Source organism: Gadus macrocephalus, chromosome 19, assembly GCF_031168955.1.
Source record: "Gadus macrocephalus chromosome 19, ASM3116895v1".
Taxonomy (NCBI): domain Eukaryota; kingdom Metazoa; phylum Chordata; class Actinopteri; order Gadiformes; family Gadidae; genus Gadus; species Gadus macrocephalus.
Window position 1 is genome coordinate 7,397,792 of NC_082400.1, and position 18,427 is coordinate 7,416,218.

The 18,427-nt window shown below is 41.6% G+C and overlaps 2 protein-coding genes across 12 annotated transcripts in view; one reads left to right on the top strand and one right to left on the bottom strand.

Annotated features, from left to right (window-relative positions):
* The window catches only part of mapk10 (mitogen-activated protein kinase 10), a 32,518-nt gene extending 17,004 nt beyond the window's left edge, over nt 1-15,514 (top strand). For 3 of the 7 annotated variants that reach the window (XM_060038209.1, XM_060038212.1, XM_060038213.1), the window contains exons 6-14: nt 82-220; nt 610-775; nt 1,210-1,281; nt 4,637-4,819; nt 5,245-5,369; nt 6,152-6,178; nt 7,449-7,512; nt 7,990-8,067; nt 10,059-15,514. In XM_060038209.1, the coding sequence (XP_059894192.1) occupies nt 82-220; nt 610-775; nt 1,210-1,281; nt 4,637-4,819; nt 5,245-5,369; nt 6,152-6,178; nt 7,449-7,512; nt 7,990-8,067; nt 10,059-10,201 (997 nt within the window). In that variant the 3' untranslated portion in view covers nt 10,202-15,514. Of the gene's footprint in view, nt 1-81; nt 221-609; nt 776-1,209; nt 1,282-2,649; nt 2,722-4,636; nt 4,820-5,244; nt 5,370-6,151; nt 6,179-7,448; nt 7,513-7,989; nt 8,097-10,053 lie in introns of all 7 variants that reach the window. The other 4 variants (XM_060038211.1, XM_060038214.1, XM_060038215.1 and 1 more) reach the window with 4 other exon arrangements.
* Nucleotides 15,507-18,427, bottom strand: part of arhgap24 (Rho GTPase activating protein 24) — a 57,107-nt gene continuing 54,186 nt past the window's right edge. For all 5 annotated transcript variants that reach the window (XM_060038159.1, XM_060038158.1, XM_060038162.1 and 2 more), the window contains one exon: nt 15,507-17,668. In XM_060038159.1, the coding sequence (XP_059894142.1) occupies nt 17,383-17,668 (286 nt within the window). In that variant the 3' untranslated portion in view covers nt 15,507-17,382. The remainder of the gene's footprint in view (nt 17,669-18,427) is intronic.

Here is an 18,427-nt window from a genome sequence, read left to right on the forward strand (position 1 = left end):
TTAACGTGTGTACTCGTTGTACCAGCTCGGTCACATGAACTCACGGTCACGGTCCCACCTGTCGGTTCCCACGGTTACCAGGTATCTCGTGATGGAGCTAATGGATGCCAACCTGTGCCAGGTGATCCAGATGGAGCTGGACCACGAGAGGATGTCCTACCTGCTCTACCAGATGCTCTGTGGCATCAAGCACCTGCATGCCGCCGGCATCATCCACAGGGTAAATTGACCCGCCTTACAACTTCATCTCACATGGATTATCTTGACATGTTATTTTCACTAGGATCTATCCACTTGTGACATCACAAATGGCAGAGAGAGAGAGAGAGAGAGAGGGGGGGGAGGGAGAGAGAGAGAGAGAGAGAGAGAGAGAGAGAGAGAGAGAGAGAGAGAGAGAGAGAGAGAGAGAGAGAGAGAGAGAGAGGAGAGAGGGAGAGAGGGAGAGGAGAGAGAGAGAGAGAGAGAGAGAGAGAGAGAGAGAGAGAGAGAGAGAGAGAAAAATCACTCCCACACATGGTGCTAAAACCAATTCATCTCCTATGGGGACCTACCCTCAGGTTTAGAGCTTCTTGGGTGTATGTTTGTAATCCAGGTTTTCCTTTTCCCCAGGACCTGAAGCCAAGCAATATCGTGGTAAAGTCAGACTGCACCCTGAAGATCTTGGACTTCGGCCTGGCCAGGACAGCTGGCACCAGCTTCATGATGACCCCCTACGTGGTGACCAGATACTACAGAGCGCCAGAGGTCATCCTGGGCATGGGCTACAAGGAGAACGGTGAGAGACTTCACCCAATACCCTACTCACAGGCCACTAACCAATGGAAACCGGGCCTGCAGTTAGTTCAGCTAAATTATCAAAGTCAAAAGAATATTTTTACTCTCCTAAAAATGTTTTGTACCGAAATATCTTAATATTGAGTATTTATTCTATGTGGAGTAAATATTGATAGTATATCAAATGTATACTGAGCTTATCCTTCTCTCTTTCTCTCATAATTTGCTGGCTATTACCTTCATTTATTTACCTATTCATTTACTGACCTGAATGCCAGTTGAATTTGTCCTGATGATATGTTTACTGACTCCTTGTAAACGTGTGATAACAGCTTCATCATGGCTGTCTGCTCCTTCTCTTGGTCTATCAAACACTAACATCTATCTGTTTTGTCTCTTCTCTCTTGTTGCCACTCACCTCCTCCGTACATCCAGTCGACATATGGTCAGTGGGATGCATTATGGGAGAAATGGTGCGCCACAAAATACTCTTCCCAGGCAGGGACTGTATCCTTGTAATTTATTTCCTTAAAGCAGTGCATGTTTAGTGCTAAAATATACTTATGTCTAATGCTCAGATGTATTTGATTCAGTTAAAAGGCTCTCTTATTTCCCCAACATCTTGAGACATCACAAGCCAATCTAAGATCTGTCCATTTGTGATATCACTAAATTAGAGTTCGACCTACTGGAAGGAGTTGATTGTGGACTTGAAGGCTGGACCTGAATACTCCTACTTTTGATGTCAAAATGGATATCATTGGAAATGGCTTATGATTGCTCATCAACAAACCACATGGTGGTAAAATATGGGGAATTTAACACAATGGTACGCGTTAGAAGATATTTAATTTTTTTTTGCCTCTTGAAGTAATAAATGACTAGCCCCAGTTATTCAATAACTACTGTTAATAGTAACATTAAATTAATGATACACTTGTCTACACACATGTGGTTAAGTGTCCCCCCTGTAGAGTAGGTTGCATGTGATCTTAGATGGTATTTGGAACAAATTGTGTGCTTTTTGTGTTGTTAACAGCCACCTCTGATTTCCCCTTTATTGTTGGTCGAATTTCAATAGGCGTACTCTTTAACTGACTCTCAGACACGAGACCTAACTGTTAGTTTCTTGTGGCTCTCCATTTTTGTTCATTTCTATTACCTGTATACTCCCCTCTCCCCTTTCATCTAATCCTGCGCTGTATAGCGACCTTAACTGCTAACCCAAACTAGCTTATGCTAACCTGCACCCACCACCACTATGTTTTCAGCTGATGCTCCGATATTTCTTTGTTAACACGCTTCAAACTGTTTATTAACCTGGCAAATCTGCCATTTGAATCCCTTATTCTCTCTGCAGATAACATTACATTTGTATTAAAGTATGACTGACATCTTGCACAGTGTGTAGCTCAACTGGGAGGCTGAGCATATTACTTTCTATCCCCATGGTAACGTCTGTCAGGCGATAAAAACAGCTCATGGAACTGTGAGTTTGTGCACATATATAGTGAATATTTAATTATTTTGGCTGACACCAACGGCTGACATTTTAAGGACACGAAAGTGAGAATGCCACAAAAACGTCAAAAGAAGTTCACATAACTTTTAGAGTTCTGATATAGATGATGAGGTAATGAGGACAATAATGAAACATGAGATCCCTGCCAAGCCAATTTGTACATTGACGTTGCAGAGGATGTCTGTGTGTATGAGTGTGTGTTGACTATAATTTCCGTACATGCCTTGGGGGAATGTATGAGTTTAAATGGTACGTGTGCCTCCATGTAATCAAATGTGTGTCTGCCTGTGTATGTGTGTGTCTATGTGTGTGTGTGTGTGTGTGTGTGTGTGTCTATGTGCGTGTGTGTTCAGTGGACATGTGGTCAGTGGGCTGTATCTTTGGAGAGGTGGTAAGAGGCACAGTGCTTTTCCCTGGGACTGACCGTATCCTTCTACCCTGCTACTGCTAGCATATAGCTACACAACAGCCTATGGGGCCTGTACGTCAGAATGCATCATGGGACGTTTTGTTGGCAATTCTCCACCATTTGGAGCAACCTCAAGGGAGTTGTAAAATCCTAAATCATCATAATATAACATGACCTAGACTTTTTTTGCCAAGTCTCCCATGGGAAATGCTGTGGTACTTTCGAACACAACAATGACAACAACATTTTCAAAAAGACCAATCAAACAATGCTACCAACACAACCACTAACATTCCAAGGCTCCTATGCTTCCAAAATCGAGGTGGTCATTGCTATGTGACGTTGCTATGTACAAGCCCAATAGCCTATAGCTAGACCTTTAGTGACCTGAAACCTATAGCCTAAACCCAGAAACCTTTAGCGACCTGTAACCTATAGCATATAGCTCAAGTCTTATGTACATTAAACTGCCACTAATGGTCCTGCCTACCGTGTCTAAAAAGTTTAAAAACGAAACATCTTCAAAATACCAGTGTTGCTCTGGTAATATTGATCATGGTTAAAGACGCATTGTGTTCGATTGAGCCGCTCCCAGTTAGTAGGTGGGAGACTTTCAGAATAAATCAAACTCATGCTACATTCAAGACTCTAATAAACATGCTCAGACTTGAGCCACAATATGCCTCACTTCCTCCTGGCATGGTTCTGTCTCCCCGAGGTAACTTACAAGTGGGAACCCAATGCTGTCGGAAGTCTGGATCTCAGAGTCATGGTTCTGCCCACTCTAACTGACAAACTAGCTTAGCTCAGCTCGCTGGGTGGTGTGAGTTTGTGGGGAGGGGGGTTTGGGTGTGTCAATAGTGAGTAATTCTTATAAACAGAGAGAGAGGTACAACCTGGCAAAGAATATATATTTGTAGGATATATCAATTGATTTGTGCTATAGGATGTGATTTTAATGACCACATTAGTGAAATCACTGTTGATCAGCATTGACTACAGATACGTCCAGGTTTTTTTAAGCTACAAGCCAGATTAAATGTAACCCAATGCGTAGTAAGTATAAGTAGCGCATTCAGGAAACTAGGGCTTGCCAAAAATGTGTACATTTTCAAACAAACCTATGAGGGGAAAAAACCAACCTCTCAAGTCTACATGAATGTTTCATGGAAACTCGCCAATCCACCACCGATGAAAATTTTAGCATAATATATATAAAGAGAACAAGTGTTTCTATGGAGACAGTGTGAATGGTGGACGCATAATGTGGACAATGGGAGAGCGAGAGAGAGAGGGAGAGAGAGAGGTGGACGTGTGGCATTCCGACGGGGTGATGTAATGGGGCTTCTGTTGTGGTGCTGGCAGGCTGCAGACTTCTTTGGCACCCAGCGGTGAGAACAGAGGAAGTGGTAGGAAAGACACAAGTGGTCCCCGGTGGGAGGGAAGAGAGAGAGAGAGAGAGAGAGAGAGAGAGAGAGAGAGAGAGAGAGAGAGAGAGAGAGAGAGAGAGAGAGAGAGAGAGAGAGAGAGAGAGAGAGAGAGAGAGAGAGAGAGAGAGAGAGAGAGACTTGTTTGTGTTTAGAAGAAGATGACGATTTTCCTTTAATATTCCTTTAATTTGAATCTGTAAGCCGACTATTCCAGTTATATTAGTGAATGAATCATTGCTGGCCGATTGTCTCACAAGAGACTTGTTCATACTAAAGTCTATTGACCAAGAGATGTGGTCCTCAGATAAACTCAACCATAGTGGTTTACATCGCTAACCAATATTAGACCTTCCGGGATTATTACATTTAAAAACATCTCACCTTTAAGGAGCATTTTCATTGACTGTTGCCGCGGGTGGTTAAACGACGGGACGGTAGACCGTGTAACCACTGGTGTTGCACAGAGCCAAAGTTTCCCTTGACCCGCGGTCACCTGATCAGACATCGACCAATGGAACAAGGTCATAGAGCAGCTGGGCACGCCGCAAGCAGAGTTCATGAAGAAGCTGCAGCCCACGGTCCGCAACTACGTGGAGAACCGGCCAAAGTACGCCGGCCTCACCTTCCCCAAGCTCTTCCCAGACTGCCTGTTCCCGGCAGACTCTGAGCACAACAAACTCAAAGGTAAGGCCCTGTGGGATAGGGGTCACTAACCAGACGAAGACTTCACTGAATAATTCAATACATTGAATTGCCCCTTGTTGTATGTATGCAAGATCCATATCTGTTTATTGAGTCGTGTTTTACATCCTCTATGCTGAGAAGGCCAGGAGGAACATGAACCTGTCACGGTTATTGATATGATTGATTTTAAATGTATTTAGATAAGCTACAGCATTTCAGATTTGTGTGAATTTGCATTTATTCATAAAATCAAAATAATCGATGTTATATGTGTAATGCATTGTTTTGCAAAGCTGTTGCCGTTTGTTTGTCTGTCCTCTCTCTCTCTCTCTCTCTCTCTCTTTATCCCCTTTCCATCTGTCTCTCGTTCTTGCGTATGTGCTCCTCAACTGTATGGTTGTGTGTGTGTGTGCTTGGCCCCCCAGCCAGTCAGGCCAGAGACCTGCTGTCCAAGATGCTGATCATAGACCCCTCTAAGAGGATATCAGTGGACGAGGCCCTGCAGCACCCCTACATCAACGTGTGGTACGACCCAGCCGAGGTGGAGGCGGTGAGTTGGAGGAGGGATTCGTACTCGCACTCTAACAGCCAGGTCTTCACTGTTGGCAGAATACAACAGCATCAGCATTGTTTTTTCATCTCTATGCTGAGAACTGAGAGTATGACAACAACAAAAAAGACGTTTGCATCTCATTTTTTTGAGTCATTCCTCCTTGTGGTCATATGTTTGTATCCCAAAGGTTTCCCGAACTAAAATGTCTCGCTTAAGCTTGTAATATCATAGAGTTGAGGTCAATAACCTACAACAAACATACTCCCACACAGAAACACTGCTCCACTATCCATGACAAACCATCGGTCTTAGAGCAAAGGAGTCTGTCATAGAAAAACACATACAGGGTTTCCATTTTCATTCAGTGAAGCCTTCATTTGTCATCTGAGCTTAGCATAAGGATGACGGTGAGATGTTTTTCCCACGTTGTTCACACACATAACACACCCATGACACATGCGATTGAAAGGCTTCTGAACACTGCTAAAATACACAATAAATACGTAATGAATACGTGTGTTTCAAGAGCTCTCTGAGTGGGATCTGGTGACCGGTTCTCAAATGGAACATCATGACTAACCTAGCTGTGGCTGCTGATGACCGAGCATAACAACTGCTTTGTACTACTGCTAGTGATGCTGATGTGTGTGTGTGTGTGTGTGTGTTTGTGTCTGCCTGCGTGCGTGCGTGCGTGTGTGCGAGATCGATGGCATTTCTCGTTTAAACAAACATTCTGCTGTTTCCCCCTCCTTCTCTAATGTCATTTCATGCTGATGAAGGCCCGAGATCTCGTCCAAATATCAATGGTAAATAACAACCTTCCTACATCCCAGAAACGCCCCCACTATCCGGACTAAGGGAAAGGTCCTGATGCAAAGAACTCAAACATATTAAACCATTAAGAGTATATAAAATAACACAAATGGGTAATGTGCTCTGAATCTTGTTTTGTTCATATCATGTTATGAGGTTAACCAGATATTATGTTAAGATAAATGGATTAATAATGCTTTATGACTGGGAGCAGAGAGTTATTGTATATGCATGCGTTTGGTCTGAATACGGGTGTTCCCTGCTTTATGAGAATGCGGAGCTTCCCGATGGAAATTAATTGCACATTAAGATTTATTCTGGTTGATTGTAAACCTTGTTCAATTGAAATAAATATTGTGTGCATAATACTGATCCGGAGATACAATACTACCATACGCCCACAGCTGAAAGAAATTGTTCAGAAGGGAATTGCTAATGTTAACACATTAACACAGTGCTCTGACCCGCTGGAATGTTGACGTTGATAAGTATATTCTCTTCTCTGCGATGAGTCACTGAGGGTTGCTCATCACCGTATATATAACACTTTCAGGCGTCGCCAATTAGACTTCATTACAGCCAAGTCGTTACGTGTCTAAACTTTAAGTCTTCGTCCTTCATCAAGACTTAAGTTACCGCTGACCTTTAGTAGCTATTATACAATTATAAACTGTATAAAATTAGTGCCAGATTTATTTCTTTGTTTATCTCTCTGTCTCTAAATAGATAATAAAGTATCAATAGCATGGAAGCATTTTCTTACCTCTTTCATCCTACTCCTGATCCCTTCAAGTCCTTCTTCAGCTAGATCTTCTCAACATTAGCCTTGCTTCTCTCTTCCTACCCACATTATCTTGTTTCTTGTCAACCCTAAGGAAAAAAACACAGAAACCCACAGAAGCTATAGTCATGTGAAATATAATATCCAGTTCCTTGTCACAACGTATGTTTAGACGTGTTGTTTATTTGAACTGTGCATGGGTATATTATATTGATAAATGTAATACTTCATGTATTTCTAAACCTGGAAAGGATGCATTGTGAATATACCATGCATCTGCTACAAATGTTAAATGGTGACTTAATGTGTATTGTCAGTGTAAATCTTCATATCATTTCTCAATGACAGTTATTGACATTTCTTTTCTATTTTGAACCAACAGTAAATATCCCAAAATAATTTTCCAGCAGCTATAAATGTGTGATTGTTTTGTTCATTTATGGTTGGTCTGATAAGTGTGTCCTCTGTTGCTACCCTTACAGCCTCCACCTGCGATCTACGACAAGCAGCTGGATGAGAGAGAACACTCCATTGATGAATGGAAAGGTAACGGCCACAATGCACCTGACCATGGGTCATGAATAGTTTGTTATTTTCTACCATGACTACCATTAAATACAAATCCTTTGTTTACCCTGCTGCTGTTGAAACTTTCTTGACATTTCTTCTGATTATCAATATCTGAGGGTAGACTCGTCATGATCAATTTATTACTCATAGTGTGTATATTCATAATTGGTTTTACTCAAAGATTTCTGCATATTCTTATTTTAAAATGTAATTATTTAAATCGTATTACTGTACTTCTGCTGTGACACAATTCCCATCTGGGATAAATGAATCTCATATTCATACATCTTATCTTTCTAATAATTGATCGATCCCAAATAGATCATTCACACTGATGATCAAATCGCCCTCCCTCCACTCATCATTTAAGAATATCAATACTTGGATTGAACAAAACTCATATGCTGGTCTTCTAAACATACACCAATAGCCCTCTAATTTGCCGTTTCTCAGAGCTGATCTACAAAGAGGTGATGAACTTTGAGGAGAGAACGAAGAATGGCGTTGTGAAGGGTCAGCCTTCACCCTCAGGTACTCTCAGTGCATGAGCCCCATGCTCTGTAAGTGGACCTCCTTTCAAACCTTCATGGGCTTCCTTGTTGTTTGTACACACACATTACTCATTGTGCCTTTTCCCATGTGTCTAATATAATTTGTTTAGCACTTTTAAAATATATATATAGTTTAGTTCTGTGTAAAGGGTTCCTAAATTAATAACCTTTTTTTGCATACCATATCTCGTGTTATATTAAAATGTATACAATGAAGATGTTCTGATTAACTGTTGTAATGTGCCTCATAACATTCTAAGCATGATATTCTGACTGTGTTTATAAGTGTGCATCAATGTAATGTACGAATCGTTTAAGGTTGGGGTCTAGGTTATTCCTAAGAAGCCCCCTGTGTGCTTGTTTACTCTGCGCAGGCTATTTTCGATCCTAAATCACTGTGTGCGTGTAGCAATAGAGTCCGCCACGGAGGGGCAGTGTATAGTTGTCCTAGTCAGCCGCAAACGCGATACAAATGAGCCAACACATATAGAAATAGTAACGATGAGAATCTAAAGTGTCCTCTTTGTTATTCGTTTCCACTGGTTGAAATACACGATTTAAACTATTCACTAGAACCTCTTCTCAAGATAACTCTCTTAGAATAGATTTAACGCCATTGTGACCGATCAATACTTGAATCCAAACGCAATCTCCCTGTCTGCAGTTTTCTGAAGACAGAACGCTCTCGCACGCACGCAGGAACGCACGCAGGAACGCACGCAGGAACGAACGCTCTCTCTCTCTCTTAACCCCTCTCTCTCTCTCTCTCTCTCTCTCTCTCTCTCTCTCTCCCTCCCTCCCTCCCCCATTTCACATCCCTTTTCAAAGCTCACCACCATTAGACATTTAGCTGATGGGTTGAGTATCATGATTGAGTCATGACAGATGTAGTGCAGAGCTGTAGTACTTTGCAGTGTGCTGCAGTGGAGGTGACACCAGGCAGCACTGTTGCACTAGTACTGCCCATGCAGAGCAGAAGGCAACAAAAAAGAGCAGAAGCTTCATAGCTATTTTATGCTACACCTAAATATATATTGTAGATTTGAATATCATAGTTTCTTTGGATGCGTCAATCAACAGGGATTTCTACATACACGTCTCCTCCAGGATATATTTTTTGCTTTCTAGATTGTGTCTCCAGTGTTCCTGAATAGGGCTATAAGCTCTTCATAGCTCCAACTCCCTCTTTGATGGTCAATAGATAATTAAGCAGACCCCAACATTAACCATTCAACTCTCATTTTACAGAAGTACCGTGATTGTGGTGTCAATGTTACCATTATTATTCATCTTTGTCGTTAAACTTTTGCTTGACTACGATGCTTGAGTTTCGATTAAAATGCCTAGGGTTAGGTTAGGCTTGACTATTTTGCATTGCTGATGCCATGCCTGTCAGTTGTCCAGCAGTCCCCCAAATCAGTCTTTGGATTCATATCTAAAGTGTGATGGAAGACGAGCTCTAATCTGGGTCCCCGGGGACTTTCACTTTCTATTCTTATTTGTTTCGACCAATCATGTCGATGGAGGCCAGGATCTGTTAAAGCTTAATTGGCGAACACAAACTAGGCTAGCAATAGTAAACTGTAAAAAAAATCTGATGTCTGTAATGGATTATAAATCGGCAATGTGTAGACTGATCCCTGTAGAAATACACAAAAATCCCGTTCATCCGCTCGTGCAAACGAGTTTTCTTCAGTCTAATATTTCCCTAACGAAGCAGGAAATAGTAAAAACTCTGCCCCTTTCAGGTTATGTTTTCCGACCCTATCCACCCCCAGCCCAAAGAAGTCCTGCTTTTACAAAGTAGAACTTCTGGATCCCATATTAACTCAAACACAACTGTACTACACTATTACCTTGCACCGAACAGCATTCCTTCTAGGTGTCTCTGTCTCCCCGTTGTGAAGAGGATTCCTATTTAATTGTAACGCCCCCCCACCCTGTGTACCGCCGTTGCTTCCCTCAGCGCAGGTGCAGCCGTGAACAGCAGCGAGAGCCTCCCTCCGTCCACCTCCGTCAACGACATCTCCTCCATGTCCACCGACCAGACCCTGGCTTCAGACACCGACAGCAGCCTGGAGACCTCCGTGGGGCCGCTGGGGTGCTGCAGGTGACTAGCAGCCTGCCTGCGCAACCCCATGTTCTTCCGTCGTTGAAGAACACACCCTAGGGCCCCCCCACCCACCCACTAACCAACCGGCCCCCCCACCAAACGATCCAAAACTTAAAATAGAAAGAAAACGACAAACAAAGAATATAAAAACACACACAAAATAAAGTTTAACTTCAGGAAAAATAGAAGTAGGTGAGACATTCACGCGAAAACGACACATTACCAAAATCTCAAGCCTGCATATTTTGCTTAAAATGAGAAAGAAAGAAAATAATCAATTGTATTTCAAATAAATTAAATAGGCCGACATACTTGTTTATGAAATCTAGTTGCTTTTCGCTTATATCTCCACCTCTCTCGCATTACATACAAATATATGTATACACATATATATAATATATATGTATATGTATATATATATACATATTAAAATGCTTATACCTCTCCCTGCAAACTGTACAGTGGCCAGCTACTGGTCTCCCGCCATTACCTTTCAAAATGTTTATGCTTCCACCACCCATCTGGTAAGGTGGTGCTGCGGTTTCCTCCATCACATCTCTGTATAAAATACAAAGAGAAAAATACTTCACTTTTGTCCACTTTTACTCCCATGCAACCCCTATGTGATGATGAAACTTAAATGGAAATTAACCCTTCTCACCTGTGTGTGAGACCCCCTCCCCCCCATCTATCCACCCCCAGGAGCCTAACGTGAGGGTGCCAGATGTATGTTTGTATGTATGTGACTCTTCTGCAGGGAGCATTCTTAACTGTTCCTTTGTTTTTGTAAATACTGTAATTCTGTACAGCTGATGGGGGCGCATGCAGTGAGTGGGACTTACGGCCAGTGTACACGTTCAGACACACACACACACACGCAAACAAACACACACACACACACACACAGAAACAAGTTCCTCGACTAGCACACCTTGCCACATCACATCATCCCTTCCACCTTAGACCCGCCCCCCTGCCTGAAACCCATTGTCTTCTTGCATGGTTAAATGATGCTACGCTAAACCCACTGTTTGCTAAAGATGAGTCTGTATAGACACCTTTTTGTTTTGTTTGTGGACAAAAAAAACAACTTCAAATCCATACTCAAGGGATTCTGTTTAGACGATAAGGATAGTAGTGTGCATGTGTGTGCGTTTGTGTGTGTGTGTGTGCGTTTTTGTGCGTGAGACGTGAGGTTGTGTCAATCAAACACATGCAAAGACTGTAGGGAAATTCAGTCAAGTGAATGTCTTTTTGTTACTGCGTTCCGCTCGAAAAGGGTCAGTACACTTTTCTGCTAACAAGTTAATTTTCCCCCCTCTTTTTGTATCTGTTAGATAATATATGTGGACTGTGCCATTCAAGTTTGTCTAGCACGCCATTCACTGGTTGGCCAACAGCACTGCATGTAATTATGAACCCTTTTCACCCCCCTATACAAGGCAGGTTTGTCCTTTTCCAAGTCAAGGTGGTGGATATATCTAGAGATTGTGTGGTGTGATGTGAAGGATGAAAGTGTAGGCACAAAGGCAGGGTGGTGAGTTTTTACCTCAATGTGCTTCTATTTTTTTTGGTCTAAAATATACATTTTAGTGACATAACCGCTTATTCCATCCGTTTGTGATTTAAAAAAAGGGAATAGGAAATAGAAATACCTGTTATTTATTGCATTATTTATTATTACATTATTAGAATTAATATTATTATTACTAAAACTGAAACTGAATCTGGCAAGTGCCTTTTGGAATGATACAGTTTATTTTTCTGTCAATGTAAAGGGATGGAGGAAAGGAGCTCTTGAAGTTTCTAACTGACAGAAGTTTCTTCAAGGAGGGTCACTCACCACAATGCAATAATCCTACTTCTCCTGGTTTGTTTTCCTTGCGACCTCCATCTCTCCTCTCTGTCTTAACCAATCCTCTCATTTCACTTCATTGGTGAGCCACAAAAAAAAAAAGAACTACATCTCAGTTGTTGCTAGGCAATGTTCTCAAGTTTATAATATCATATTATCCAAAGCGTTTGTGTGGGTGGAAGGAACAGCACGGAATTTAAGAGCAGCCTTTTGAGAATATATTCCGGTCACTTAAATAAATGATTAAAGTTAGAAGTGCAGTAAGGCCCATGTTCATCCATCATAGCAGACACAGCATCAATACTACTAGGCTTTATTTATGACTCTGTTCTCTGCATGAATATTACTCACATATCATTTGTATGCACTATAGGTGTGATCCGCCACAATTCAACTTTTGCTCCTCACACTTAAATGCTTGTCTACTTAAAAGCTTTTTTTTCATTTACTTGTTTAGATTTTATTTAATTGGATGTATTCCATTCATGTAAATAATGAAATAATCATATTTTACACAGGGCTGTACATCTGCTGTATGGTATAGGACTACACCCTGAATTGGCAGGTAGACATTTTTTTCTTTGTGGGCAGAGATTAGATTAGAGTAACATATCACTTACCTAACCCATTTTTGCACAGGGACCCTATCAATCTCTTCCATCTGTAAATAAGGTGTAAACTGCAGGTACAGAAACCATTCCTACGAATAGTGCTACAATAAACGACTATAAGTAACACAATTCCATCTACTATATGAATACTATGGATTGTCCCTTTGCCAAGTAGGAATCGCAGATGACTAATATCTCCTAAAAGACGAATACCTGTGTGGCGTCCTGATCATTCCATACATGAATTGCCACTCATTGCTCATTAAAGGGAGCGTGAAGGGACGTATCGCCGTGCGCCGTGTTCTGAGGCAGAACCAACAGAACAACAGAGGCAGCGACCTCACAACATGGCCCGTTCACCACGGGTTGACGTCCACTTCATGATCCCTAGTGGCATTTGCATGTCAACGCCGGCCCTAACACAACAACACGCACTATAATACCAAAAGCTGTGGCCATAACTCATAACCATTATCGTGTTTGTCCTCTAACCCTGTGCTTTATGTCTCAAACCCCCTACCTTTACCAGTGTAGGTAAAGGCGGAGAGAAAAGGGGAGGAGGAGGGAGGCTTCTCCATCGTAGGGTTAGCCTAGCGGTTAGCCTAGCGAGCTAAACTAAGCTAGCTTCAGGGTCTGGTCTGGGCACTGTAAAAAACAGGGGTGTCATTTAGTAGTTTGAAATAATGTACTGAATTTCTGCTACTGGGTTTATTGTGTTAAAGCGGGTTGTATCTTTTCCACAGGGCATTTTTAACCATGACACCGATTTCCTTTTTCACTAAAATAAATAATGTCATACTTACATACACGTTGACGCACGTTGGTACTTTTATCTCCACGTTCCCTTTCTCTGAATGTGATTTTTTTTTTTATTGTGATATGAAAACCACTTATTACAGTTCAGTTAAGTTTCTCTCAACATGGGGGTGGGGGGGTCTCTGAGCACTGAATGTAGAAATGTATGTTTTCTCTCTATCGCTATACAGTTCATACATGCGCGTGTGCAACGAGAAAGAAACCAGCATTCCTCATATGACTTCAGGAATGTTGATGGATAGCGTATACGTGGGCTGGATTGTGTGTGTGTGTGTGTGTGTGCGCGCGCGTGTGTGTGTGTGTGTGTGTGTGTGTGTGTGTGTGTGTGTGTGTGTGCGCGCGCGCATGCGTGTGTGTGCGCGTGTATTTGGAAATTAGCGTGTTCATTTTCATTCACATTTACGGTAGAAATGTAGAAATAGTTACGTGTTCAAATCCCCTATGAAACAAAGATTATATGATGGAAGCGTTATTCTTTTTTAAAATCGAATATTTTGGATTAAATTTGATGAATTTGAATGCCATTCATGTTTAAAGAAGACGAGTTTCAGTCACAATCAAAACAATTATCAAATTATCAAGCCAAAAAAATAAATAAATAAAATTAGGTTCTAAAACTGCCCAATAAATAATATCTATCACTTTTTGATCATTGGCAAAATATATATATACATTTATGGGAAGAAGTGACTGCAGTCAGACAGGGGGGTGAGAGGTCAAGGAGAAAATGCTAACAGGCCTATGTGTTTTAGGAGTTTTAAACGTGAAAACCCTCTAAGCAGATGAGACACCATGTATAGTTAATCTGAATCAGGTGGTGTGTTTTAGTTTTTGTTCATTTTATTCTATGCTGGTTAATGAAAACAGGTTGACCATACCAGGTTTCAAATGTATCCGTTTTCATGCAGATGATTTTGAAGCTTCAGGCGTTCATAGAATTCCAAATAAAGTCTAAAATAAAACAAATGCAAATGAAAAGAAGTGGTTCAAAAAATTACTGAAAGCTGTAACGTTAAACACTCAACATTTTAAAGGAACTGTGTATGTAAAAAATAGTATATGTATGTGATTGAAAATAAACAAAAACCTTTGACCTTGGAATTGTGTGGTTTTTTCTTTATTTGTATTTGACCCATGTTGTTTGTTCACACCCTTTAAGGCCAACTTATCAATGAATAATAACCAATCTTCCACCTATATAACCACATCAATCAAAACTATCAATCAACCAAGCAATACACCAATCCCTTATGGAATCCCCCTTAAAATGAATTATTTACCCACCTTGCGACTGCAGCTAAAGCAATTCTGTGAAGGTATACAATGCTATTTAACATTTATTCAAATCTTAAAGTTTAATATACTTCCAAAATGAAAAGTAGACTTTGATTCTTTGTAATGAAGTTAGAATATGTACATCTTTGGTGAGGCATGTGAAGATGATACAACAAAACACACAAACAACAGAAGAGCTGACATAAAAACACTTGTTTATTCATCAATAACAAATTGGACATTTTGTTGTGTGTCAAGTATTCATGCCAGGAACATTTTCCATTGCCCCCAAACTCCCGTCTTTCCTCTCTTTGCTAATCTATTTCTTGTCATCTGTCCTATTGTGAGTGGGTTCACACACACGCACATACATACATACACACACACTGTTGTGATGTACCGCCAGTCTAAAGCCTGCTAGAGGGCATTGCGACGAGAATCCCAGACTCTCCTTCTGGCCCTCGTTTAGTTCAGGCACTTTTGATTGACAGATTTTTAAAATGGTCTGCACATTCCAAACGTCCCATCATGCAACAGTGGCGAGAGAAGGCTGAGAGTGATGGATCTGGTGGCCTCCACTTGACAGTCAGGTCTGCGTTGGTGTGTGTGTGTGTGCATGGACTTGTGTTTTGTATCTGTGACTGTGAGTGTTGGAAATGATGTATGCCATGTTTGTCTAACAGTCTATTCACATCTCTGAACTCAAACAAAAATCTGAAGATAGACTGTTTTAAAGCTACATGATAATCAAATATAATTTATATAATGCTGTAACAAAAAAAAATACTTCCAATTTATGTATGCATTTTCTTTTTAAAAATTTTCCTAACAAAAAAAGCATCTTCACCTAGATCGTTTCCTCCCTCCTTTTTTTCGCATTGAAAACAGCCCTTTTGTTCACAGTAAATATAGAAGGAAAACCTTGTGCGTCTGTGCTATGTGAGGACAGAATCAACACAAGGTCTCTTTCCGAAGGCTCAACTTTACTTCTGGGTCAAACAGTTTTATTGATGGTTCTGCGTCGATGATTCTGTGCACAGACCGCTAATTGGTTTTCTCGCCATGAATTTCATCCAAGATCTTGTGATCCCTATAAAATGACAAAGATGCGTTGTGTGTGTCCCTATTATCTGATCCATGCTTTTTTACATTGAGCAGAAATTAACTGTAAGGGATAGCTACAACTTTGTTAAGGTGCACAGAAGCGATGGTGTTCTATGAAGGTGATACAGAGGGGACCCTCCACGTAACTCCAGCGGGTATTCAATGCAAATATAAACCAGCCTTAAGCCACCAGCCCAGAACAGCAACCACCTGGGATATCGTTACCACGCACACACACAAACAGATGTGTGTGTTTTTCCTAAATACACACACAGCATATCGCTCTTGCAAAACTGTACTTCTAAGAGCATTCACAGAATGAACAGCAAAAAACGACATCGCTTTGTACAGGGAGAACGCATAATGTGTTACGATGAAGAAACCTTACTAGAAAAAACAGTTTCAGATCGATGACGAATATTCAATAACTTAAAAGGGGATCTCATCCCAATGACCCAATTTTGGGAGTCTTTGGGAATTTAGCTACAATTAAGCTACAAAACATTATCCGATGTTGTAATCCATGCTATTTCTTTTTGTAACAATAAGCATAAAGCCACAGTGCAGACTAGAAAGTAGTGTCAACAATTACCTATAAAATATTTACAGTACAGACTTAATCTTTTTGGTCATGGGGAGAACAATAGCGGCGCAGAAGCATCAAGCTATATATACAGTATATTTATCCATTCAGAAGCAACGCACAAACATTATAGTCCAGTACCACAGTCTCAAAATGTTAACAAACATTTAAGTGCAAGGCAAGCCTTGAGAGGAAAATAATGATCTGAATATCCTACATTGACACAGTTCTGCTTAAATATACGATAAAACATTAAAATAGCACTTTACTTTGTCTTTACATACTGTATATGCCGTCACGTTTATTCAGTTGTATATACTCTGTCATATAAACACCAATGCCAATGACTGAGAACATCGAACAATACATTTTTACATAATCATGGGAGTTATTAAGCAAGTTTACTTTAACCTTTTTGAATCCAAAGGTTTGTTGTTCTTATATTTTGTACTTTGTAGTTCCCTTCTAGCTGATCCAGAAGGGAACTCAAGCGAAAGTCCACCAGTTTAAACTTAAACATATAAAAAACGATTGATAAAGACTGATATGATCAAGCTTGTCATCATTTCCACAGGTCTACATTTCTACACGGTCTTGCACTTTCCCCACCCTACACCAATCCGCCTACTTCGTTCAGATGCCCCCACAAAACGTCCAAGTAGGCCCCCGAAAGTCAAATAAAAATGACCCTCCTCCTCTCCACAACATTCACACCCCATTAATAATAATAACAACAACAACAACAACAACAACAACAACAACAACAATATTCCACCACAGGATATCCTCTGTTTTCACATCACCGTGCAGAAGAGGCGCTTCCTGTTTCGTCATCCGCTCCCGCCCCTTCCTCCCTCCCTTCCTCCCGCCCCTTCCTCCCTCCCTTCCTCCCGCCCCTTCCTCCCTCCCCTTCCTCCCGCCCCTTCCTCCCGGTTCCTTCATTGGATCCAGATGCTGTTGGCGCGGTCCGCCCGTCGCGGCGGCTCCGCGGCGGCGGCGGCGGAGGCGGTCGAGGCCCCGGGCCCCGCCGTCAGGTCCCCGAAGGTGGTGAAGAACTGCTCCATCTCCTTCTGCAGCATGTGGTTGCGGCGCTCGGCGTCCTCCTTGGCCCGCTCGGCGTTGCGCAGCTTGATCTCCACCATGGTGTACTTCTTCCTCTCCTGGTCCAGCTCCTCGTTCAGGCCGGCCATGTCCGTCTCCAGCTCCAGGTTGCGCTGCTCCAGGCTGTGTGGGCGGACAGGGGGCAGGAGGTTAGCCAGGCGACGAGCAGAAGAGCGGGCAGAGAGACGTGGATCTGTCTCTAGTAGTGAGTTAGTAGTTAGTGCTTAGCATGGTGTAGCATCTTGTCCTAGCTATCTTTGTTGTATAAGGGGAATGCGTTGACCTATCACTTGTAAGTGCTTGGTGCTTGGTTCTATGAACATCGTTACTATACCGACAGCCATGTATTGTTTCTCCTTCTTCTGACAAATGTAGTTATTGTAAGTCGCTAAGTGGATAAAAGCGTCTGGTTAATGCCCTACGTGTAAATTGTAAATGTCTCATAGAATGCAAGGGTGGTGGCATGTGGCCCCCTGGGGAGTAGTTTGATTGGCCACCTACGAGGTCTGGCACTATTACACCTGGCATATAATTAAAATAAGTACATTTTTGCGTCACTCTCCCCGACAGCTTTGACATTTTTAATCAGCTCTGGGATTATTCTTGTAATATCTTTTGGAATGTACTCATATATTAGGACATAAGGGAAAATAGTTATGATAACCTTCGACCTCAGAGACATATTTTCTGCGAGAGCTAGAACAACGTGGCATTCATGCACATGGATGCACAAGGACTGCGTTTGTTCTCCTTACAGGTGCTTCGTATGTATCCCCTCATAGTGCCTTAAGCCCTCTACAAGGGAGGGAACTTTACCACTTTAAGAAGGCACATTCTTCTTATTCAAGACCGTAACATTATAACCGTTAAATAAATACACCT